The sequence below is a fragment of the Cavia porcellus genome, unplaced genomic scaffold, assembly GCF_034190915.1.
Source record: "Cavia porcellus strain 051 isolate PalLab524CR breed Dunkin Hartley unplaced genomic scaffold, mCavPor4.1 scaffold_11, whole genome shotgun sequence".
In the NCBI taxonomy this organism is placed as follows: domain Eukaryota; kingdom Metazoa; phylum Chordata; class Mammalia; order Rodentia; family Caviidae; genus Cavia; species Cavia porcellus.
The window spans coordinates 64042379-64069201 of NW_026947494.1; the positions used below are offsets into that span (position 1 = coordinate 64042379).

Below are 26823 nucleotides of genomic sequence, written 5' to 3' on the forward strand. Positions count from 1 at the left end.
GCATTGAGGAGCTGTTGTTCATGTCCCTTCCCAGCAGTCTTGTCTCTTGTAACTTGCTAGCAGAGGTCATCTACATATTGGAGCAGAACAGTTCAGCTTGTCTCTGGGAAGGCAACCAGGGGGTGTAGGGGGACTCATTGATTCCCTTGGGGAGCCTTGTACAAGTCAGCTGAGTCTTTTGTCCTGTATTGGGGTCTTCCCACTAAAAGGTGAATGGGGGCTGACTGTGGGACCAGGTACAAGCAGGAGAAAGCATTTTTGAGATCTAAATAGGTGAACCAGGTTGTCCCAAGTGGAAGTGGGCTCAGCAGCATGTAGGAGTTTGGGATGACAGGGTATGGGGTGATGGTGGTATTGTTGACTCCCCAGAGGTTCTATACTTGCCAGTAACCATTTCTATTGGGGTTTTACTGGTAGCAGAAGGATATTCAAAGGGGACTGACACTCTATTAGGATACCCACCTCCTTTAATCAACTGATGTATTCCTAGAGTCTGATTTGTGTTTCCCTGGGTATGGCATATTGTCTCAGTCTGGCAGGAGTTGTCCCAGTTTTGAGCTGTGCCAGGATCAGAGCTCCACTTTTATCCAGTCCTGGTGGAGATCACCCCATATGCCTGGGTAAGCTTCCAGTAAAAGTGGGGGTTTAGTTCCTCTCTGTTGGCATTTTATAATTTCCATCCTTCTTTCCTGGGGACCATCACAGACAAGATCAAGTTTTCCTGACAAATCTCCTAGGTGTGCAGGTTGTCTGGGCTCCAATTTTAGTTAGTAAGTCTCTTCCCAGGAGAGGAATGGGGCACTCAGGAGGATATAGGAATTCATGGATTATTTCATCTACCCCTAACTGCCAGGTTTGTGATTGACAAAACAGGTGAGCTACCTGAGTCCCCTCTGATTGTAGTCTCTCTCTTTGTGAAGGGTAGTATTGAATCTTCTGTCCTTGAGATCACTGTGAAAATCACTGAATGGTCCCCAGTGTAAATCGTCACTGTGATCTCCCACATACCTAAATCTAGGGAGCCCAGTCTCCCTTATTCAGACTCAGTTTCTCCAATCTAATTAGGTTCTTGACCTCAGACTCTGTTACTCTTCTCATGGGGGATCCCTTTGGCAACAGGGGCATTCTTGGGCTTTGAGCATTCATTTTTTCTGTATTCACTGACCTTGCAGTGTGTGTATTGATCTGAATGCAATCAATGGTTTTTTGGTTTTTCCCCATGAAGTGGTAGCCCTGATCTCTGGGTAGGATGTGATCTTTCCACCTTAGCAGCAAGAAGGGAATCTTCTGTTATAAATGTTTATCATCCTCTCTCTGAGCTTCTCAGTCCTGATTGATAGAGACCTTGTTGGCTACCTCCAGGAGTGATTGGCATTCATTCCATTGAGGCCCTCAAGCTTCTAGAGTTTTCTGTGAATATCAAAAGCCTTTTTGGCCCTGAAAGTGGCATTCACCATTCATTGCTTCTCAAGACCTTCAAGTTCAGAAGGATGAAGATATGGAACACCTCGCAGAGCCCCTCATAAAAGTCCCCAGGAAACTCCTCTGATTTCTATATTATGGAAACGACCTTTGACATATTGGTGGGCTTCTTTGCCCCTCTTGGATTTCCCTGAGGATTGTCTCCTGTATCCTAGAAGGAAACTTTTTCCCCATAAGTTGCAGTCATATCTTGGTTTGTTGTCGAGGGCCACTTTCTTTGCCAATCTTCAGGATCTAATATCATGGTTGTCTTTCCTCAGTATTAAAGAGCATGAGAAGTAGCTGCTGACAATTGACCCAGGTATGCTAATGGGTCTAAAAACTGATTCCATGAGGTTGATGAGGACTTGGGGCTTCTTTGAGTAGGTCAGTGTGTGGTGCTTGCAGTTCAGAAAGTCTGTGGTGCTGAAGGATTGATAATAGAGTACGACTTGACCAGTCTGCTCAGTTTTATTGTCTCTCATCTGTGCAGGTTGCCAGACCTCACAAAAACATCTGCAGGGTTGGTGGCTGTGCTGAACGTAGCCATCTGCCAAGGAGCTCATCTATGTGGTCTGATTCTTCAGCATCAGTGGTGGCAGTGTTAGGGTCAGGGAGATTTGGATGAGGTGGGAGGTCTGACAGGGGTAGGCTGTCTGGGAGGGTTGGTGGTAAAAGCACAGATGGTAGTCTGAGAAAATATAGTGGCAGCTGGGATTCTTCTTCAGATGTACCTTGGTGAATTGGCTTCTTTTGACTCTTCAAGATTTAGTTCAGGTCCTGGGCAATGAAAACTCTACCGTATCCCTTGCTATTCATGCAAAATCAGACTGGGAGGCTCTGAGCAATCTCTAGTCAGAGTCAATATATGGGAAATGGTTTGGATGGCCTGGACTTCCTATGACTAGTGTCCAAACTAGACATCCAGGGTCCCTTTGGGAGACCACCCAGACTCAGAACAAGGTCAGTCAGCCTCACAAAGGGTCCACAATTCGGCAAGTTTTAACAACACCATATTCACCACCAAATCCCTTCCTGAAATTTTTTATTATGCAGTCTAGGACACTTACTTGGACTGCATGATCCCCAATTCTTGAAGTGTTCCCCCATGCACGATGTTCCAACAGACAAAGAAAGGAGTCCCCAAAGGAAACCAATCATGTGTCTGCTTCATGGGAACTTAGGCACATCATGTCTAAGGAGTACCCCTGTAAACCCAGGCCTGTTCAGTTCCCTATTGTGGGGGATAAATCAGTTATGCTGTATGGCATTACCACAGAAACACAGGTTAGAGCCCACTCAGACTCTGTAGTTTGTGCCATGGAGCCACAAATATCTCCACACTCACTTACACAATCTTTCAGAGGTTAATAACATTCCTCTTCTTGGAGATCCCTGCCTGAAGTCTCTGGACTGAGACTTTCAGAGGTGATCGGTCTCCCTTTCCCAGACAGGCCTGACTTGGGGCAGACCCCGCAGCGTTAACCTTAATCAGACCATCCCCAGGAGAACCAGTCTACCTCTCTACCAGTTCTGGTCAGGAGGAGGTTGGAATGCCTGTCAACCATCCTTTCTTGGTGAAAGGTCCCACCAAGGAGGTAGAAAGTACACCATCTCATTCTCTTGGGGAAGGTGTCTGGCAGCTTTCCCTCTCAGAACTCTGAGCCAGTGATGCACAAAGCCAGCACAGTTGGCTTCCCAGTAGGAAACCAGAATGTTCCAGAGGTTTTAGGTGGCACTCAAAAGGCAGAGGGAACCAAACTTAACGTCAGTAGGCTCAGAGGGAGCAGCATACCCCAAAGTCTGAGCACTGAGCCTTAGTTGGGCTGTTTTATGCAGAGATTTTAGGCAGGAATGCGCAGGCAGACTCACAGAGGCAGAAAGGGCATGGTTAAATACAGAGGTTTGAGGTGGGCTATAGAAGCAAGATTCCAGCACTGGGCAGTGCAAGCAAGATAACAAAAATGGACTGAGACAGTTGTTTTGTGCACAATATTTGGTCTTAAATTTCAATTTCCTAAAATTTTGTTTTCCTCACCGAACAAGGTCCTGCCTGGTCTGTAATCTTACCTGGCCATCTATGGTGAGTTCCGTCCCCTCCCCTCCCTTCCCTCCCTTCCCTTCCCCTCCCTTCCCCTCCCTTCCCTTTCCCTTTCCCTTTCCCTTTCCCTTTCCCTTTCCTTTCCCTTTCCTCTCCTTTCCTATCTTTATTTTTTGGCAAAAATAATTTTTTTGAATTAAATTCAAAAAACATAAAAACCACCTTATAGGTGGTTCCCTCCTTCTTCCTCCTCCTCCCTCTGCCTTCCCCGGAGGATTGGCTTACTTGTTACTTTTTTCTTTGTAAACTCTCTTCCTTTGCTTCTTCTTTTTTTTTTTTTTTTTTGGTCTTTTTCCTTTTTTTATCGGTACCGGGGATCGAACTCACGACTGCTTGCTTGAAAGGCAGGCGCTTATGCCGCTGAGCTAAATCCCCAGCCCCCTCTTCCTTTGCTTCTGCCTCTGTGGATCTTGGCTTTAACCTTTCCTTAGTCCTTGTGTAACTTACATGTTATGTGAAATGTGATAGATGACTTGAGTGCCGAAAGCCTGGAATAAAAGAACCTATGATTGCTAAGCTCATTGACTATCAGATGAAATCTGGGGTGCTCATCAAGCTGAGGTTGACAAAACTGATGCAGTCTTTGAATTTATTATTACAGTTTCTGATGTTGTAGAAAGGTACAGATGGGTCCAGTCTGTGTCAATGGCATAGCTCACCAAGTATACACCAAAGCTTCAACCCAATAAGCATTTAGATAGTACAAACAAGAGAACTTCACAACTGGTTACCAGATGTGCTTCATGTAGACAATAGTACAAAAGACCAGGAGTTGCTATGAAACTGTGATATAGAGATGTTAAAGTTATTTAGAAAGGTGTTAGATTTTTATTTCTTTTTTTATACAAAATTTTGCGTATTCCATTATATTGTCTTCTTGCCTTTTGATAATGGGAATATATATTGTAAATCATAGCAGTAAGAATTGATTTTTGATTGGAAAGGAAGAATAAGCAGTTTCAGAGAGCAGCTAGGCATTGTAGAAAATAAAACTGTCACATTTTTGGGTGCACCATGAGTTGGAAAAAGTTCCATTCTTTTTTAACATCAATAGGGAAATACCAGGTGGGTTTATTCCAATCACCTTGGGAACTTTTCCTTCCATTTTAGAAAAAAACTCAAAATTATTCTCATAATTTCTAAAAATAAGTAGAGATACACGTTGTCGTGAGGTTTTGATGAGCACACTGCAATTGAGATAGATGCCTTGATGCTTAGGCCAAGTTCTAGATCGAGTTCTGAGCCTGAACCCAGAACCGCCAGCTACCCATAGTGTTAAAACTTTTATTTAATCCCACTGTGGCCCAGTCTCAACCCATTCCAATCTGTGGAGATGATATTGATGGTGCAGGTCCAGATGAGTTTCTAGATTCTTGTATGTGACCAAAAAAATTGAACATTGCACACAGTGGTACAGAAGCTGCAATTACGTTTAATAAAGTTTAAAGGGTGAACATGTGCTCAACCAGCAGGCTCATACCAGAGGAAAGGAAGAAGTTATTTATGAGGAAGAAAAATGGTGCCAGTGCCAAATGGGCTTCAGGGTTTGAAATATGTGCTGGGCCTAGGGCCCTTCTGTTCGGTCTTTTAGAGCATAATTGACAAAGTGATTGACAGGGTGCTGACTCAGGAGGTGGCAATGGGGTGTTGCTCAGATTCTGAGTGGAGGGGAATAGTCCCATAACCCCTAACTAGGGGCTATCTACATTAGAGCCAGAGCAAGGTCCCACTTTCATACCAATCACCTGGGGACAGTGACATCCCACGCTGTATGTCTGGTTTTTCTTCTGCCAAAGACTCAACAACTCTTGGAAATGAAGGCACAACCAGGCCTTGCAGTACACTGATACCTGAATGAGAGTAGGAGACCCTGAGGTCCCATCATAGCACTCCTTTCCCCATACCTGCATGGTTCCAAAGATCAAGAGAAATGAGATGTACTCCTGAAAGTCGCTGTATGTCTGGGTTTTCTTCTGCCAAAGACTTAACAACTCTTGGAAATGAAGGCACACCAGGCCTTGCAGTACACTGATAACCTGAATGAGAGTAGAAGACCCCGAGGTCCCATCATAGCACTACTCTCCCCATACCTGCATGGTTCCAGAGATCAAGAGAAATGAATTATACTCCTGAAAGTGAGGTAAACTGTGTCTGCTGCCAAGCTCTGAGACCAGGAGCCAGAGACTCTCAGCACATCCTGTTTCACATCCCCATACTCCTACATTATGACCCACATGTCTAGTACACCTAGAGGGCTCCCACCTCCTAATCTGTTTTCCTTCCCATGCACTCCTGCAAAGACACAGCCTGACAGAACCAGTCATAGTTTTTAAAAAAGAGCTTTTCCAGGTGAAATGTCTTTTCTCTTTTCTTTCCTCTTTTCACCCTTTCTTTTTTTCCATGCTAGGGGTCAGGCCTAGGGCTTAACATGAATTAGGCAAGGATTATACCTGTGAACCACATCCCTGGCTCAGCCATTATTTCCTTGAATATTTTTCTGCTCTTTTTACTGTTTCTTCTCTTTCTGAAACTTACATTCTGTGTATGTACATTTTTTCTGACTCTCTGTTGTCTTTCTGTTCTTCTGATGGTATAATACTTATTAATTTCTGCAAGTTCCCTGATTTTCTATTCTGCAACTCAAACCTATTATTGAGTTCCTATTATGAATTTAATCTTGGTTATTATAATTCCATTTTGTTCTTTTTTTGTAATTTGTCTCTTTTATTGCTTCATTTGATGAATCATTGTCACTCTTTCTTTATACATGGTTTCCTTAATTCTTTTAAATAATAGTGCTTATTCTTTAATTTTTTTAAAAATAATATTTATAATAGTACTTATCTAATAGTATTTATTAATAGTATTTAATAGTATAATAAGTATTTATTGGTAATACAGAATAGTGAAGTTTGTTTTGGTATCTTGGCACACTTACATAACATATTTTGATGATTTTCATCCCTTTACCTGTCTCATTTTACTCCTCCCAAGCGTGTTCCCCATCTTTAAAAATCTTTCTGCTTTCTTGTCATCTCATTTTATTTACTTTAGATTCCTCATGTAGAAGAAAATTACTTTCTGAGATTATTTCATTTAACATGATCTCCAGTTGTATGTATTTTCCTGCAAATGACATGATTTTTTCCTTATGGCTGAATAAAATTCCATAGTGTATATATACTACATTTTCTTTATCCACTTATCCGTTGGTAAATATCTAGATTCTTTCTACAACTGAGCTGTTGTGAATTGTGCCAGTATAAACATGGATATACATGTACCACTATGCTGTTTTTAATTCTTTCTGGAATATACCAGAGTATAGGTAAATCAAATGGAATTTTTATTTTTAGTTTTTGCAGAATCTCCATACTGATTTCCATAGTGATTGCACTAGTTTACATGCTCACCAACAGTGTAGAAACACACACACACACACACCTGCTGCCCATATTTACCAGCACTCATTGTTTCTTTTGTTCTTGATAATAGCTCTTTTGCCTGTAATCTCAGTATAGATTTGGTTTGCATTTCCATAATGGCTTAAGACACTGAACATTTCCCCCTATACTTTTTGGCCATTTGTTTTTCATTTGTGTATTTATTGGCTTAATGTTTTATGGAGTTGATTTTTTAAGTTCTTTGCATATTCTAGATATTAATTCTCTATCAGAAAAATGACTAGTAAAGATTTTTTCTTACTCTTTAGGTTCTCTTAATTTCATCGTTTTCTTTGCTGTTCAGAAGCTTTTACATTTGATGTAGTCTCATTTACTGATTCTTGATGTCATTTCCTGTGCCATTGAGTCCTATTCAGAAAGCCTTTGCTGTGCCTGTAGCTTCAGGATTACCCCTATGTTTTCTTGTAGAAGTTTTACAGATACAGGTCTTATATCTAGGTCTTTGATTTGATTTTAGTGCAATATGAGAGATAGTTTCAATCTTCTGCATGTGGATATCCAGTTTTCCCAGTGCTGTCTTTTCTATGGTATATGTTTTTGGCCCCTGTTTGCAAAATCAAGTGACTATAGGTCCCCGTATTTCTTACTGTATCTTCCATTCTGTTGTGTGTGTTATGGTTTAGATCTACGATGTCCACCCCCAATTCTCATGCTCAGAAGTAGGGTTTTTGAAAACTGATTGGATCATGGGGTGCTGTTCTCATCATTGAATTCATTCACTAATGAATTTAATAACTGAGTGTGCTATTAGGGGATGGGGCCTGATTGGGAGAGGTAGTTTTCAGGGTGAGGGCTGTATTGACTTGGAAGGGTATTCTCCATTCCCAGCTCTTCCCTCCTGTCTCTCTGCTTCCTGGCCACTATGATGTGAGTACCTCTTCTCCCAGGCCCTTCCATTATGCCATTCCTGCATTGGAGCCAGCTGACTCAGGACTGGAAAATGTGAGCCAAAATAAACGTCTTTAAATTGTGGATGTTTGTTATTTATCCCAGTGCTAAAGGAATTGACATTATTGATCTGCCTGCTTTTGTGCCAGTACTACATTTTTTTATTACCATAACAGGTCATATAATTTGAAATCAGGTGTTATAATACCTTCAGTAATGCTCTTTTATACAGAAGACTTCTTTGGCTATTTGGGCCCTTTTGTGCCTCTATGTAAATTTTAGGATTATAAAGTAATGTTATTGGTATTTTTAATAAGAATTGCATTGAAGCTGTAACTCTCTCTTGGTAATACAGCCTTCTCATAACATTAGTTCTTTTCATCCATGAAAAAGGAAATTCTTTCCTTTTCTGTCTTTAATTTCATTTTTCAGTGCTCTGTAATTTTCATTACAGAGGACTTTCACTTTCTTTATGAAATCCATTCCTAGCTATCCTTTTTCTTTGGAAGCTATTGTGACTATAATTGCTTTCCAGATTTGTTTCTCAGCAGATTCATGATTGGTGAGTAGCAAAACAAAAGGAAAGATACTGAGTCAATTTGAAGTCCAGGATTGTGATGCTCCCTGCCTTGCCCTTGTTGGCCAAAATTGCTTTTGCTATTCTAGGTATTTTCTGGTCCCATATTAATTTTAGGGTTGTTTTCCCTCGTTCGTGAGGCATGGTGTTGGTATTTGATGCAGATTGCATTAAATTCGTATAACAGTTTTAGAAGTATGTCCATTTTTACTATATTGTTTTTGCCTATCCAAGAATAGGGAATATTATTCCATGTTCTCTTTAATCTCCTTTTTCAAAGTACTATAATTTTCATTATAGAGGTCTTTTACTTCCTTACTTAGATTAATTGCTAATTAATTGTTAGATCATTTTTCTGAATGCTATTGTGAAAGGTATTATTTCCCTGATTTCTCTCTTGGTGAATTCATTATTACTGTTGACTTTATATCCCACGGTGCTACCAAATTTGGTTTTTAATTCTAGGAGACTTTTGGTAGAGTCTTTTTTGGGTCTCCTCTGTAGAGGATCATATCAGCACATTTTAATAATTTAACTTCTTCCATTTCTACCCATATTCCTTTTATTATTCTTGTTTAATTGTTCTCAATAACATTTCAAAAACTGTACTGAGCAAGAGTGGTGATAGTGAACATTCTTGGCTGCCTGAAATTGAAGAGAAAGCTTTCAGCTTTTCTCCACTTAGTATGGTCGTGGTTGTTGTTTTAATATATATGGCTTTTGTCGTCTACTTCATAAAGACCTTTTACTCCAATTTTTTAGAGATTTTTTTATCATGAATGGATGTTGGTTTTTGTCAAGTGCTTTTTCCATATCTATTGAAATGATCCTGGTATTTTCTTTCTTGCTTCTGTTAATTGTATTTATTGACTTGTGTATGTTGAGCCATCTCTGCTTCCCTGGAATGAATCCCAACTTGGTCATGGTCTGTAATCTTTTTGATGATTTGATGTCATCTGTTTGCCAGTATCTTATTGAGGATTTTTGCATCTATGTTCATTAAAGAGATTGACCTGTAGTTCTCTTTTTTGGTTGGGTTCTTTTCTGGTTTTGGAATCAGGGTAATACTTGTTTCCAGGAATGACTTTGAGAGTTCTGCTTCCCTTTCATTAAAGAGTTTGAGGAGAATTGGCATTAGATCCTTTCTAAAGTTCTTTTGGAATTCAACAATGAATTCACTAGGGCCTGGGTTTTTTTCTTAATTGGTAGTTATTTCTGTTTTGAGGTTTGTTTGTTTTACTTCTTCAGTTTCATGGAGATACTAGATTTTTATATCTTCTTGGATCAGCTTTGATTATGTACCTGGAAATCTGTTTCTTCTCAATTTCTCTTTTTTTTAAGAGTATAGATTCTCTTAAGTAGTTATCTATGATCTTCTGGATTTCTGAAGAATCCTTTATGATGTCTCCATTTTTATTTTTAATTGTATGGGGTTGTGTTTTATCTAAGATTTCCTTATTTTAATATGGTTGGATGAGGTTTTGTCTATTTCGTTCAATCTTTTTTTTTCTGTCTTTTTCCTTTTTATCGGGACCAGGGATCGAACTCACAACTGCCTGCTTGCAAGGCAGGCGCTTATGCCACTGAGCTAAATCCCCAGCCCCTTATTTAATCTTTTATAGAATAAACTATTCAGTTCATTGATTCTTGGCATTGTTTTTTAATATAAATTGCATTACTTTTTACTTTGCCCTTCATAATTCACTTCCTTGAAGTATCTTTGGGTTTGGATTGTTTTTGTTTTTCTAGAACAGTGAAGTGTATAATTAGGTTATTTATTTGAGCTTGCTCTGTTTTTCTGATATGGGAATTTACCATTATTAGCTTCCCTCTTTAGGACTGTTTTCATTGTGTCCCATTGATTCCAGGATATTGTAGTTGGCATTATCTTTTGGTTGAAGGAACTGTCTTAATTTCTTCTTTAATTTTATCTGTAGCTCATTGATTATATAAGAGGGTGGTATTTAATTTCCATGTATTTGCATAGTTTCTATGATGTCTTTTGCCATTGATTTGTATTCTCATCCCAACATGATATGCAAATATATAATATCTACCTGGTATAATTTCAGTTCCTTTGCATTTACTTAAGCATGCTCTAGGGGCTGATATATGATCTCTTTTGGCAGATATTCCATATGCTGCTGAGAACATGTATTCAGTTGTTGGGTGGAATACTCTGTAGATATCTGATAAGTCCATTTGTTGAAAGGTTTGGTTCAACTTTGCTATTTCTTTTGACTTTTTTTGTCTAGTTGATCTGTTCATTTGTGACAGTGGGGACTTCAGGTTCCCTATTACAATTGTAAGCAGTGAATTACACATAGTAGCTTGAAATCCACTTTGCAGTTAGGATTGCTATTCATCATTTTTCTAGGTTACTGCTGCATTGAATGCTTTTAAAATTTTATTTAAAGAAAGACTAAATAAAACAGAAAATAGGTAGAAATAATGCATTCAGAGAAAAAATAAACAGAAGTCACTAGTTGATGTTTACATATTGTTGTTTTACAAATAATTGTTCAAGGTACAAAAATGGAACATGTAAAGTGGGAATTCAAACAGTGAGACTGCAAACAGTTCTGTTCAACTGTCCAACAAAAACTTAGTAACATAGTTGTCAATCCTATATACTTAAACATACATGCAGTTACCCATATCTTCATTTATGTTGAGATTAAACAAACTAAAGCAGGTTAAAATCATTCTGAACAAAGAACAATAGTATTGCTGGATTTCACATCGTGACACTCCGTGATCAGCATTGGGTACTATAGTGTCTTTTTTTTTAAATTTAATTTAAAGAAAGACTAAACAAAACAGAAAACAGGTAGAAATAATAAATAATTTCAAAGAAAAAAATAAACAGTAAGAAATCACAAGTTGATGATTACACATTGTCTTCTTACAAATAGTTATTCAAGATACTAAAGTGGAGCATGTAAAGTGGAGATTCAAACAGTGAGATTGCAACCAGTTCTGTTCAACTATCCAACAAAAACTTAGAAATATGGTTATCAGTCCTATACACTTAAACATACATGCAGTTATCCATATCTTCAATTATGTTGACATTGAAGAAACCCAAGCAGGCTAGTATCATTCTGAACAAAGAATAATACTATTGCTGGGTTTCACATTATGACACTCCAGAATCAGCGCTGGGTATTTTAGTGTCTCTTTTTCTTCAGAGTATCTGTTCATTTCATTATGTGTCATAAGATCAGTTCTCATAAACTGTTTATAGATTCTACACATGCATGAGTCTTAACATGTATTTCTATCCTTTCTATATTAGAGGGAGAAACAAAACAAAGCAAGGCAGAACAAAACCTATTCCTATAAACACATGAAACAAAATAAACATGTAAGACCATTATACAAAGAGTTCTACCATGGTTCCTGTGTTGTCTCTTGTTGTCTTCAATAGAATTGGCTATATCATCAGACATAGTATAATTGAATGTATAAATACATACCAGTATTAATAAAAACACAATTTTGTATATAGTATAGAACCTTAAAAACTGGCAGGTATCAAACCAGAATGTGTATCGTAGAGTTTTGTCATCTTCAGTGTAGTTGCCTATACTTTCAGACTTGGTACTATCAATCATATCAGTTTTGAATAAAATCTTCTCTGCCTCATTAATGTTATGCTCTTTTTTGCCATCAATTATCTGCTTATCTTCTTCATTCTGCTCCATTCATTGAGACCTTTCTGCCACTCTTTCTGGAATCCTAGTACTTTACTCTCTCTCTAGAATGCCCTGCAGTGTTCTCTATAGAGTTGGATTGGTGGCTGCAAATTTCCCAAGTTCCTCTTTGTCTTTGGAAGTATCTTGTTTCTCCATTAATTTCTAGAGACAGTTTGAGTATATCAATCTGGGATGGAGGTTATTTTCTTTCAGGGCTTGGCATATTTCACTCCAGGCTCTTCTTTACTTGATGGTTTGTGTCAAGAAGTCTGCCGTTATTCTGATGGGCCTTCCTTTATAGGTGATCTGTTTCTTGTCTCTAACAGCTTTTAATATTCTCTTCTTATATTGAATTTCTGGGATCTTGATTATTATATGCCTGGGTGTAGCTCTGTTTTGGTTGTAGGTGGCTGGAGTTCTGTATGCCTCATGTATCAGAATATCATTTCCTTTTCCTACTTTTGGGACGTTTTCCTTAATTATTGCTGTGAATAACCTTTATAGTTATTTTGTTTTTACCCCTTCTTCTTCATTGACATTCTTTATTCTCAAGTTATAGGTCCTTTTGTCGTCTTCTAGCATTTGTATTGTTACTGCTTGTTTCCTTGTTATTTTTTAAATGTTTTCCCTTTTTTCTCCCACATTGCAAAGCTGTCCTCTGGTTTGGATAATCTATGCTTAGTTTCTCTCAAGTAGATTTGCCCTCTTTCCATAGTGTTTTTAATTTCCTGGTGATCTCTTTGAATTTGCTTCATGTATTCTATATTTTTTTGTATTCTTCATCAGGTGGTTCTCTCCTTTGTTTGAGTTCCTCCCTTCTTCTGCTGTGTCTTCTTGAGGGGTGCTTAGTATCTCTTTTATTAATCTTCTTATGTCTGGCTTTATTTGGCTAGATATTTCACTTTTGAACTCATCTATGAGATCCCGAATATATCTCTTTATGTCCACTGGCACTGTGTCTGATATTGCATGTTTGCTGTCCTCATTCTCCTTTGTATATACCTGTCCTGGTTCAATGGTCTCAGGGTTGGGACCTGTGGCTTTTTGTTGTTGCTTCCTCTTCCCATCTTTTTTGCTTCTTCCAGGAGGCCCTAGTTTCTTTCTTTGTTGGTTACAATTCTTCTGAAGCACGTTGGCTAGATGACCCTCCCCACTGCCATGTGCTAGTGAGGGACAGGGACAGCGTATGTTGGCCCCTCCCTTCCAGATCAGTCATGCTGCTGTGGCCTGCACTGTATTACTTTGCACAGCCTCCCCTCCAGATCAGTCAAACTTCTGAGGCATCACTGGGTTAGTGTGGTTAGTGTGTGCCACCACTGTAGGGACTTGATTTTGGATAAACTATTCGGTCTCAGCCAGGAGCTTACTCCACCAATCCCATTTGGGAAGGGAACAACTGACTGAAGTCACTGCTGCCCCTTCTCCTTTCCAGTCCTGCCCAGTCCCATACTGTCCTCTGCCGGAGCCCCCCTATTTATGGAATGGCTCCACTCCCATCATTCATCACAGATCGATGTAGGCATCCTGCCAGCTCGGCTCTCTGGCTCGCTGACCCCCTGACCCCCGAACTCAAGGTAACTGCACTTCCAGTGAGTTGAAGCGGCGGGACCTCGAACAGCTCAGCAAGTCGCAGTGGGACCTTTGCAAGTTGTGGCAATATCTCGGTCAATTGCAGCGGCACCCCGAATTGTCAGCAAGTTGCCTTAATTTCTTCTTGAGATGAGAGAATTCATCTCCCTCTGTTTGTGGCTCCCCACTCTGTATTATGTTGAATTCTAAGGTGACTATCAGGGAGCCTCTGTAGCCAGCTGTTATCTATCCAACATCTTTGCTCCTCTCCATCTGCATTAAATATTATTTTACATTCTTTGACCTTTCGTTTCTGACTTTTCTTTTTGCTTAAATGTGTTGCTTGAATGAAGCATATTGGATCTTGTTTCTTGATTCTTTTTCTGAGAATCTGTGTCTTTTCATTGGTGAATTGAGACAATTCATATTAATAGTTGTAAGTGAGCAGTATTGTTTTACACTTGTAATTGTATCTGTTTCCTGTTGTGGATTCTCTTTCTTTCCCTTCAATTTATTTGCCTTGCTTAGTGGATTCCTTATGTTAGAGCGTTTTGGCATTACTACCTTCATTTTCCCTTTCTAGAGAATTTTTTGGAGTGCTGGTTTATGAATTTCTTTTTGTGATGGAAGTGTCTTATTTTTCTACTAATTTTAATGGTAATTTTGCAAGATACTTTCATTTATTTTCTTTGAGGGCATAAAACACTTCAATCTGTGCTCTCTTTGATTTGGGGTCTGTGTTGAAAAATCTGTAATTCTTGTGGTTTTCTTTAATAAGTGATTGGTTTGTTTTCTCTAGTAACTTTTAAGATTTTGTTCTTGTGTTGAATTTCTGTAATCTTGTCTGTGATTTATCTTGCTGTATTTCTTTTCTGATCATGGCTGTTTGGAGTTTTATATGCCTCACTTATCTGTGTGTGAATTTTTTTTTTCATGTTTGGAAAGTTTTCTGCTGTTTCTTTTGTAAACATGTTTTTAATACTCTGTGTGATCTTCTGATTTTTCATTCATTAGTAGCTTTTTGGGGTATTTTGCTCCCATGTTTTCTTGTTTTTTATTTTTTATTTTCTATGTTGAGGTTTGCAGATGCTTATGGTAGGTGGCTTTATTGCTAATTTGAAGATCTTTTTAAGTAATTTCTACTTTTCAGGAAGGTCCTCTAGGTCTGGCTAGCTATTGACCTTTGGATCTAACCCAGGATCTAGCCTCCTCTGTTTATTAGAAAGAGTAGGAGGCAGCTTATGTTGCCCAGTACCCAGTTCTTTGGTAATAAATGGGCTGCAGTATTGTTTATAACCCACACACAATCTAAATATTGACATGTAGAGAAAAATAATTGATAGCAATAATTATTTTACTTTGATAAAATAGTAAAATCAGCAATAACTAAATACAAATGATAATAACAATCTCTAATAGCTAATACTTTACATAAAAATTTTATGTCTTTAATCATAAAGACACGCTCAGTAGTTACAGTACAAACTCTGAGACAAACAGGATACTGATTTACAATAAATGTCTACTAAACAGAGCAGTTTTACCTCCATTAACATTAGAAGTGTTTGGCTGTCTGATGGCAGTGGCTTATCAGAACTTATTAACCATTAGTGTCACTAAAGTTGGTATACCACCACCCCCCACTGCTAAATTTTGACTGGCTTTAAAAAAAAAAAAACAATAGAAGTGTTCAGCTATAGTAAAACACACTATAGAGTCAGTTATGACGTTCAGTTTGTTCTAAATTTGTGTTCAAACACTAAAATATCTGAGAAGTGAACATATTTTTCTCATAAGAAATAATAGAAAATCAAATAATTGGTTCTGACATTCAGAAATTACATTTATAAGTTCATTTTTCCAGGACTTTAACAAATTTTGTAATGATCTGTTTCTTTAACTCTGTCATGGTTCTCACAGTATTCTTCTTAGCTTTACTTGTGGTATCACTAACTTTCTTTGGAGTCATGGTCATGATGCTTTATGCATCTAAAATGTAAAACAATACACAAGTGTTTTCTTATACTATCATAGTTTGAACTTGGAGTTATTTCACAACTAAATATCACAACAAGTTTCTTACACTAACACAAGTTTGAACTTGGGGTTATTTTACAACTAAGTATCTATAGATTAAAGGATTAATGATTATTCTACTAAGGATACTGGTATAGGAAGGGGAACATAGAAAAATAAAATTTGAAAAGTTAAGCAATAAAATATGAAAAGAAGGTGATAAAATAAAAAGATCCTGTTAAGGAGCAAAAGAAAATTATTAGTATTAGGTCACAATAACAAAAAATTAGGAGTAGGATAAAAAGCAATACAGATTAAACTAGAGGGGAAAAAAAGAAAAAAATACTAAGGAAATAAATTGACAGCAAGATTCCAGTCAATTAAAGCAGAGAGAGAAAGACAGAGAGAGAGAGAGAGAGAGAGAGAGAGAGAGAGAGAGAGAGAGAGAGAGAGAGAATGAATCAGGCAACCCTAATCAAACTAGTAAAAAATAATATTAAAAAAGAGGGAAAATGGGTTACGGTAAAACCCCAAACTGCACCCCCCAAAAACTATAAAAGAAACATCAATAAGGAAGGGAAAATGGTGTAAAGTAGGGGAGAAAACAAATTTCCAGAAGTGGTTAGCAAGTCAATTTCTCTCTTTATAGCCTGTAGGCTTGTGTAGTGAAACAGGTCCCCTATCCCCGCCCCATTCAGTGGGTACCCCTGTCTATGAACGTTGCCCAAAGCTGGGACCCAGGCCCAATAAAAGTGTAGGGCTTTTGATTCCAGGTGAATGCTTGAGTGGGCTTGGAGGGTTTGGCATGGATTCTGGCTGATTGGGCACCAATGTTAAGTACATGATGGATACGCCTGTGTCCATGGGACCAGCTCAAAACAACCAGATAGAGCTTCATACCAGGCCAGGGCATTTAGTGGAAAATTAGGTGTACCTGAGGCTGACAGGAAATTCTGATAGGCCCAAGGAAAACACTGAGTGCTGAATGAAATCTCACACAGGTCTGGGTCACCAGGCAAATCTGGTAGGCCTTTAGCCAGTTCTGAGAGTCAAGCATAGTTCCATTGGGTATGAGGGCTCTAGCAGGCCTGAGGCACCGTGCAGAGACCATTGTGAGACTGAGACAGGTTAGGGCAATGAGATGTGAATTCCAAAGAGTTTAAGTGACCGTGTCCCTATGATAATGCCTGCCAGTGGTTGCAGCTCTCTGCTCACTCTCTGGGGCTTTCCTCAGACATTCCATGTTCCTGACTTCTCCAACTTCTTGGGGGTCTCCATTGAACTTTCAGCTTTACTGTTATAGCCTCATGTACCTCTCTTCTCAGGAGCACAGTGCCTGGCCTCCCAGGCCTTCTAAGTCTGTGTGAATACCTCTCTGACCCCTCAGCTCTTGGATTGTGCAGACCTGTAAAACCAGTACCATGTGGATATGCCTGGGACTGCTGTTAACTTGAGAAGTAGCCTAAGCCTTTTACATAATGGCTGCAGGGGCTTCTGAGTGCCTGGATGGCTAAGCATTGTGAACAAAATTTCAGGATGTCCATTCCTAGAAGACCTTACTCAAGCAGCATGCCTTAGGACTCCCTTCTTTTAAGCAGTGTGTTCAGTTTTTCTGCCCTGGCATCTGTGTCTGGTGAGGTCTTTCAAATTCCTTCCATGTTTTCAAGCCATTTTTCCTATTTTCCTTTTGTAAATTACTTAGCTTCTTTTTAATGCTGATCTTATCAGCAACCATGATCTCTGTTACTCTTAATACTGTAGTCTCCAGCTTTATTGGAGTTTTCCTTTTGGCCAAACTCAAAACTTTTAAATTTATTCAGTTATGCTCTTTGCTCTTGATTTTCTGCATAAAGTTGACTCAGCGGTATCCATGCCAAAGCCTGAATATTGAGCTGTCTTGAAATTAACTCTATCAGATTATGTATTCTTTCACTTTTAATCTCAGTCTCCAGCAAAGTTGCAGGATATGACCAAAATGTAGACAAACAGACGTGCCTGAGCATAACACATGTGGCCTGGCGTGAAACTGCCAGTGGAGTCATCAGCTGAAACTTCCTGAACCTTGTCATTATGATTTCCACTTCTGTCAGCATTCTTGACTTCTGAGCTTCAACCAGACTTTCCCATCATGATTTACTTTCCTACACCAATATTTTATGATGATACATGCATTCTTAAGACAGCAGAGGTTTTCTCTATTGTCTCCTCTTGTGCCATTAATATCAGAGCCTTTGACATCATGTTTCTTTCTAATATCTGCTCATGGTATTCCAGGCTTTTTTCAAATTCTGTTAGTCTGTATCTGTTAATTAATACGAAAAATTTTCTGTACTTAAGTATCTGTTAAAACAGCTCCTCATTTCTTAGGGATTTACTTTCTTCAGAAGCCATTGGGGAGAATTTGTTGCTTGTCTCTTACAGTTTCTAGAAGTGGCTGACATTTCTTCATTCCTTGACTCAAGGCTACATCATCCCATATTCTTCCTTAGTCTTCACATTGCCTTTTCCATTGTGTGTGTGCTTGTGAAATCTCCCTCTGCCTCTCTTGTATAAGGATAACTGTGATAATCTCCTCATCCCTAAATCTTTAATGTGATCACATTTCTAAAGATTTTCCAAATAGGGTAATACATACAGGTTCCACAAATGAGTATCTTTGGAGGAAAGAGCATTTTTAAACCTAGTTTCATAAATATGTAAGAGATTTTTACTTGCTACTTAATACTTCCCTATTTTTTTTAACTTTCTATGACATCAAACATACAAATAATGCTTTTCAAACATTAATGTTGATATGTGAAATGAATGTAAATGTGCATCCACATATACAACCCACAGCCCAGAATACAGACAAGATTAAAAAGTAGTCCAAAGAGTGGTGTTATACCTGAGATTATGTGCTTATATTCTCAAAAGGGAGATTGGTAACTTCTTTAACTCATGTATGATGATGATGAGACTAGCAGATAAAGGGGAGATTAGGATAAAAAGTAAGTAAACTAACTGAAAAAGCAAGTAAACTAAATAAACTTAATGTCAGGACCTTAATGGGCCAAAGGTAAGCCTTGGGAAGTGAGAGCACAAAGGACAAGTCCCTGGGTAAACTTTAAAAAAAAAAAAAAAGCCCCAGAGGCCTGAAATGCAAAGAACAAAGAAATAATAGTCTGTTTTCTGGGCAGCAAAAGCCTGACAGTAGCAGACAGCTGCAATTACTTACCTGCTTACCTGCACATTTTCCTACATTGTTCTCATGTCAAAGACGGCATAAAAATCTGTGGATTTCGCACTCGTGGTTTTCATCTTTTGGAGCCCCTCTAAACAACAGGTAGAGATTTCCTTTTGTTCTAATAAACCATACCCAGTCGTTCCCCACTGCTTGCTCTGTGTTGGTGCCTCTGTCTTTGTCATTCTCAGGACAAAAGCCCAAAGGGAAGGAGCTGGTTACAGTTTTTGTTTATACGGGAAGGTGGCAAAAGGATACCTGTTGTGTTTGTGCACGACACACATTTGGAGGCTCACTAATATCAAAGAGAAGAGAAGATGATACAAGCTGTTTTAGTCAGAATATTTTCTCATAAGGGGAAATGAATATATATTTTTAAGTGCATACAATGAATAGTAATTTAGATCTTCTCATTCCAGACATTATTGTAGGATTTCAGTCTTCTTTTAGTATAATATACACTTCATAGCTGCTTCTTACATTCTCCTATAGAGCCATTTATTTTATTAAATAGTATTTTGATCATTTACTCTGCACCAGATACTGAATCAGGCATTGGAAATATAAAGACAATTAAGACATTTATTTGTAGTTAAAGATTTGAAGCAACTTAATATTTATCAATAGGGTACTTGTTGAATAAATCATAATACATATAGTAGACTGTTACACTGTCAAAAAGAAAGAGGAAGACGACATTAGTATGGAACTAGCTCTAAGGAATATTGTTGGGATGATGTGAGAAAGAAGGCAAGATACAAAGAAGTATGTATAATATATGACCACTTGTATAAGAAAATCTGTGTGCATTTATGTGATATATATATGCATATAAATATATATGCTCATACTTGTTGAACTAGATTAATGCTGGAAAAATTCAAAGGAAACTATAACCAGGGCTGACTCAAGAAAAAATAGTTTTTCTGGAGGAAGGGCATGGAGAAGGAAAACTTAGTTTCTTTGTATGCTCTTCTGAGCTGTCTGTATCTTGAACTATATTCATTAATTTCCTATGCAAACATTATCAACTAATATAAAAGGAAAATCATAATCCTACCTTCAAGAAACTTAACAGTGCAGTAAGAGAGACATATAAAAGAAACATAACATCAAGTAAATATATTGGGGGTTATAATAAAATACGTGCATTAAAGATGGGGACATCATTTTTCCCTGGGGCAGCAGTGGGTAGAGAGTGGTCCCGAAGAGTTGATTGATCAGAGTTTGAGAATGAGTGACAGAATAATGATTAGCAAGTTTCTTCCTGATTGTCTGAGGATAAACAGCAGTACTATGTATACCTATATACAGATACAAAGATATAGTTATCCACTGAAACTTGTCAAGTCATATTTGCTACTGTAACTGTTTTTTCTGTACAAACTGAGCTGGTTGTCCATGAACAATGAAGAATGAAGTTATGAACCAAAGGAGAAAGTAATGAGTCTCAGTGAAAATAATATGAAGTAAAAGCCTTTGGTAGAGATTCACTAAGAGCGGAAAGATATCCAATATGCTTTCTTTGTCTTGGCCTTATGTACATAGGCCGAACCAGAGAACTTAATTCAAAGGAAATGAGTCTTCTCTGAAGGGGATAGTCCTTATTTCTGTGTTGTCATTTCAGCATTTTATCCTTGTTTTCTTTTAATTTCTAAGCTTTAGTGGCTTCTTGATTAACCAGCTATTGATTAAATTAGCTCTTTTATCTGCCCCTGTTGTTAGACTGTTTGCTTTAAGTGCCTACTCATAATAACTGTACTTCTACTCATAATAACTGTACTTCTACTATACCACTGCAGAGCCCAATCCTAATTCCTGACATATTCTCTAGCTTCATTTCACCAGCAACTGAACTTCAAATATTTCTAGCTTCCTTCCCTTTCTTGCATATTTTCCTTATCCCTCTACCATTCCTGTTTCTAGGGATCCCAGTAGATGGCATTAGGTCAACTATCACATTGAGAATAAGCAAAGACAACCCCAAAAGGAAAATGAATTTATTTACAGTTTGGCCAAAGTATGATGACAGCTAGTCTGCCTCCTGGAACCCTCAGAAGCAATAGGATAAATGGGAAAAGAGTAGAGGTGGGAAGCCCAGAGATAATGCATATGTATCAAGCTGTAGGGTTACCAATCCAGTGTTTTGGTTTGGTTTGGTTTCATTTTGGTTTCATTTGGCATCATTCGAGTGCCAAGGACCAACACTTTGGGGACAGTTTCCATTCAGCAATTGGTTCTCAGCATTAGATGGTTGCCTATAGGAACCAAAATGGAGATACAACTTAAAAACGATGAGCAAGGCAATAGCTTTGTCTCCTTTAAATTTTGAGTTAAAAAAATGCTACATTCCCCTCTTCCTTTCTTATTTACCTTCTTCCCCTCTCCTTTCAGTTTAAAAAAGAACAATTGCTACATTCCCTCTCTGCCCTCCATTTTTTTTGTAAGAGAAGGGACCTGTGGGCTAACAAATTAAGTTTACTGAATAACAACTACATTAATTTTTGTTGGCTAAAGATGTTACAAGTAATCCTAAAAATATCCTTGAAAGCATATATTTATTGTGTACTAGAACACATTTACAATCATCCACTTTTTCTGGACTATCTTACATAATCTTTTTCTAGGTGGCAGAGTTACTTCTTTTGAGTGGAGCTGACCCGTTATTTAGAAGTGACAATGGAAAGTGTGCTTTGGATAAGGCTAGAGACTCACGTATGAAGCGTCTCCTTGAGAAATATATTCCTAAGTATCAAAAACTTCTTGCATCAGGTAAGATTAAAGTTCCTTGTTATAGCTGTTTCATTATGTTGGTAGAATTATAGAAACTGAATTTAGAATGGCAGAAATTAAATTTTTTTTTATAAAAACCTATTCAGTGACATATTCGCTGTATTCTTTTAAAAACAGCATACTGACTTTAGTATAGTAAGAAACAAAGGAGCTGAGGGAATCACTCCCTCTGTCCCCATTAGACTAAGCAGCACCCTTGGTTATTCCTGCTTCCGTTATTCTCGGAGAAGTAGACAATAACACAATCCTAGAAGCTCACTGATGCTCTAGGCAAGAGCACAAATGCCAGAGCGTTAGCAGAAGAGAGAGATTCAGTGGGAAGAACCTAAAGGAGAGGTGTCTGGCCTTTTAATTCCAAAAGTCTGAGTTGTCTACTACTTTTTCCTGTTGCTGCTGTTACCTTTGACTTGTGTATAGTGTTTTTCTGTCACCCCAGCACCTTTCTTGGTCTGGGTTGTACCATTGTTGGCATGGCCTGGCCCCAAGCATGACTTCCCATGATCTTCAGAAAACGTACTACATGCTACTGGGTGCACATTTGGCAGTTCTTTGTTCCTCATACATAAGACCTTGAACTATTATTGGCCCACTCAACTGTAAAATCTGGTGAGCAGACAGGCAGGATATCACCAAACCTCAGAAGATCTCATTAGACAATGAGCCAAGACTCTACTGCCGTACTACCCTGAATGCACCTGATCTCCTCTGATCTTGGACAATGAACCAAGGACTTTGTTGTATAGCTTCATTGCCTAGAGGCCTCACCAGACATGAGGCATTAGCAGCTCAGAGACTTTTGGAGACCTCAATAGAAGCGGGAAACCTACAACTCCGCCAGCAAGGAAGGTAACTTTCCTATTCTCTCTGGAGACTTTCTTTCTTCCCCTTACTGTGCAAAGAATAGATTCCTGGGATGAAAGGCAAACCAGTCACCATGTGGAAATGACTGGATTGGAAAACAAAAGGCCCTGATGGGACATGAGGACCCCTACAAGACAACTGGGCTTATATTCTGTTACTCATCCATACAGTGTTGCAGCTGTGACATGGGCCTCAGTAGGGTAGGGCCTAAGCCAATTCAAGCAGAATAGGCGAGTGGTTTGACATAGCTGCCTACAGCAGGGAAATAGAAGACATGGATCTGGGCTGCCTAAATTGTTGATTTTCTCTATGGATTACTTAGTAATTTGCCTTGGATTCGGGCAGCTCTTTGTTTAATGTTGAGAGTGTTTGTGCTTCTCCATGGATCATGGGCTCAAGATGAGTGCTTCCTTTTCACAGGTTTTAGGGTTTTTTTTCCTTCTCTGTTTCTGGTCTTTTCTCTCCTTCAGCCTTTTGGCTATCAGGTGTTCCATTTATTTAGTTGTTGGTTCTGGATTACCCAAAAATTCAAGTTAAGAGGTATAATATCTTCTTGACAAAAGTGAGATTTGTCTTTTTTTTTCACAAAAGTGAAAAAAATTAGTCTGTTTTAAAACTCCAGCCACTTCATCAGCCAGCAGCAAGCAGCAGTCAAGTGGGCTTTAGCTGACTGTATTTCCTTGGGGTCCAAAAGTCCACCTAGAATTATTTCTGAAGTAGTTTGCTTATACTGGTTTACCCTCTTTGTTAGTTGGTTTGCTTTTGTTGTTGTATTTGTGGCCTTAAGTTTATGCTTCTATCAAAAAGGATGCATCACCTGTACTTGTTGACTGAATTTACCTAATTCCTGACTTTTATGTTGAGATGCTGTCACCAGATTTGTATATGCTTTGTGGGTTGATCTAATGAGATGAGTTTTCTTTTTGGATGGGTCCCTTTTGATTGCCTAAGAGACATCCATCTAGCCAGACATTCCAGTTATGGGATCTTCTAAGTTGTATTTATAGGAGAAGCTACCATGGGTCCAAAGAAAGTAACAGTGGTGCTCACTTAAGGCTGGAGACATAGCTGCAAAAGTTCCAGCTTTACTAGGAGATGCCCGACATGATTTCCAGGAGATTCCCTGTCAGGTCCGTGCTGATGGGCATTGGCCCAGGGAGAGGCCTGCTAGCAGGAGATGCCCTGTCAGGTTTCCACTCAGAGAGACTACCCTGTGATATCCAAAGGAATTCGGCCTTACCAAGTCATGGCCATAGAGCTTAAGGACTCAGGCTATCAGGAGATATCCTGTCAGGTCCCAGCTGTTGGACACTGACCCAAGGACAGGCCTACTGGTATCCTAGAACCTAATTTATATTACTTTGTCTGTGGCTGGGAACAACCTCATGTATTCCTTCTGAGTCCAACTCTGATTGCTTCTTAACCATTGGGGAAGTGTTCCACACTAAGACCTTTCAACGAGAATGCCTCATATTCCTGTGTTATAAAAAATGACATATATACAGTTAGGGAAACTGAGATGTGGTTGTCCCTGGGCAGCCTAGATGCCATATTTAAATTATATCTTCACTATAAGAAACAGAAAAATTGATCAGAGGTGCCTGATGTTTGTGGCCCTTTACCAGATGCCTGAACTGTACTCACAAAATCATCAACCCAAAGGAGCAGATGCTGCAGAAGGCTCCTCCTCCCCATTGCCACCTCCTTAGCAGGCTGATCAGTTAGTACCCTCAGGAGATAGAGTCCATTTCCTAGTCCACCCCATACCAGCTGTAGGTCTATCTACCATAGTACACCAGATTCAAGGAACTCAATGTCTAAATCTACTGTATCCCTTGTAGCCAAGCACCTATGATATGGGAATCTCGTGGGAATTCTCTTTGACCTCCTCCTTATAATCTTCAGGCCATTAAATCAGATCTATCCATCCCCTCCAAGTGACTTAGGAACTATAGGAGAGCCTCATCCCCCACAGGAAACAAGTATTCCATGTTCTTCACGCAGCCTTAAGTCCCACTGAGTACACAGATAGCTGAAGGTCTGCAGGAAGATCCTGAAGTGGTGCTTTTTACTCCTCTAATTCACCACTGACCATTTTTTTCTGTTACTGTTCATTTAATGAAACCAAATGAACTATACTGTTAGTGAGGGACCAAAAATGATGTCTACTATTATAGCTACTCTTACTATGGGGATGCAAAGGTGTATTAAGAAATCTGTTAATTATGGTAAAGTGAACAGAATCATATAGGCCAAAAAGGAAAATCCAGCTGTTTTCTGTAACTGATTAATAGAAGTCTTTCATAAATATACTAGATCCATCTTCCATGGAGGGAAAAGCACTATTGGGACATCATTGCATTTTTCAGTTAGCCTCTGATATTTGTAAATTACAGAAACTTCAGATGGGCCCACAGACATCCATGACTCTTGCTGCATAGTGACCTTTTCTATGTTCAGCTATCAGGATACAGTGAAGAGTTGTGGTGGATTGATAACTGCTGGTCAACTTGTAATACCAGCTGAACTGAATCAGCATGGGGCTGAGCATGGAAGACTCATCTGAGGACTGTTATCAACATAAAAGGAGAACTGAAAAGAAAGAAGTGTTGTTGGTTCTCTGTGGTATTGTTGGATCGCCTGTTCCTGTTGGCTTCCCTGGAGGAGCTTGTCAAGCTTCTTTCCTAAAATGAACTTGGCTTTTCTCATTGTCAGAGGAGCTTGGGACCTCATTGTCACTGAGAATACTTTGAGAGAGCTCTTACTTTTACTATATTGCTTCCTGGATCCACAAGTGTTCTGTTTAATATCCAGGTGTGCTATTTAATCTCCAGGAGAAGCTTGTCACACTGGCTACCTAATATGAACTTTGCTAATTCTCCTTGCCAGAGGAGCTTGGGACTCGTTGTCACAGAGTATGGCTGTGGTACTTTTCCGGAGGAGCCCTGGTCTTATCTTGAGCATTGCTACTTGAGTCCAGTGCAGAACCATTAACCAGCTGGTACAGACTCTTCATTCCACTGGCACAGACTTTCTAGCTTCCAGCACTGGCCTTCAGGCCTTCCCAGTGCAGATCCATGAAACAGACTTGCATGAGTCATTGTTGTGGGCTCTAGGCCACCAGTTGGACTCATTCGGGGCATTGTTGTGGGCTCTAGGTCTTCAGTTGGATTCATGCAGAACATTTATGTGGGATCCAGACCCTCAGCTGGATTCCTTAGGTCTTCGTATGTGGACAGATTTCCTGTACTTACTATATTTAACTCTTTGGGTGACTATTATAAAACAATACTATAAATTATGTGTCATATATAATTGTTTTCCTTGCAAATCCTGACCACAATAAAGGTCAAAAGAGAAAAGGCTTATATTGTGGCTATCACAGTTGGCAAACTCACTCAGGTCATCTAAGGGAGAACTCAAAGACAATGAAAAAATTCCTGCTTCAAATACAAGAAGACTGAACACAGAGTGCATAACTACTAGCTACTCCAAGCTACTACTAGACCCTCATGTAAGTGTGAGGCAACCAGTGTGTCTGACTTATGGCACTAGAGGGATAACTGTTCCTGTTCTCAGAGAGGGGCTAGGATAGACAAAAACTCTCATTTCCTGCTCTAATGATTGAAGTGGCCCCAGAGAACCTATAGTGCCCATGTCCATGGATATCAGCAAGGAACCCTAGGTGATCTTTGACATTATAAGTGATCCGGTTTGGTTACTTATTGACACAAGGGTAACTCATTCAATTTTTACTTCCTTCTCTGGAAAACTCTCCTCTAGATCTATAACTGTAGTTGGGGTTGAGAGACTAGAGTCAGAGATTCTTTACTCCTTTCTGATGTGTCAGGTTGAAGGCCACAATTTTTTAAGAATAGGAAAATTTACTGAGAAAAGGAATGGGGAATAGAAATAGCCCCTAAGAAACAAGAGGTGTCCTGAATGGGTTCCCAATGAGCCCACCTCTCAAAGGAAGATTTGTAGAGAAAAATCATGATGCAGGTACAATATGGGTCAAGCAATAAGATCACAAGTATAGTCACTTAGATAATATTGATGTAATGGTTGCAAGGGTACATGAGTAATATCATTAATCTTGGTTGATAAGGTATCATCTTGGTCTTGCCTTTAATCCTAGCAGTCTTAGTCTTAATAGGTAGAAGATGACCCAC

General features: G+C 38.9%; 1 protein-coding gene across 1 annotated transcript in view; it reads left to right on the forward strand.

The window, feature by feature from the left end:
• Ankrd31 (ankyrin repeat domain 31) overlaps nucleotides 1-26823 on the forward strand; it is a 241722-nt gene that overhangs the window by 87093 nt on the left and 127806 nt on the right. The window contains exon 12 of the mRNA XM_063258367.1: nucleotides 21625-21769. Coding sequence (XP_063114437.1) covers nucleotides 21625-21769 — 145 coding nt within the window. The remainder of the gene's footprint in view (nucleotides 1-21624; nucleotides 21770-26823) is intronic.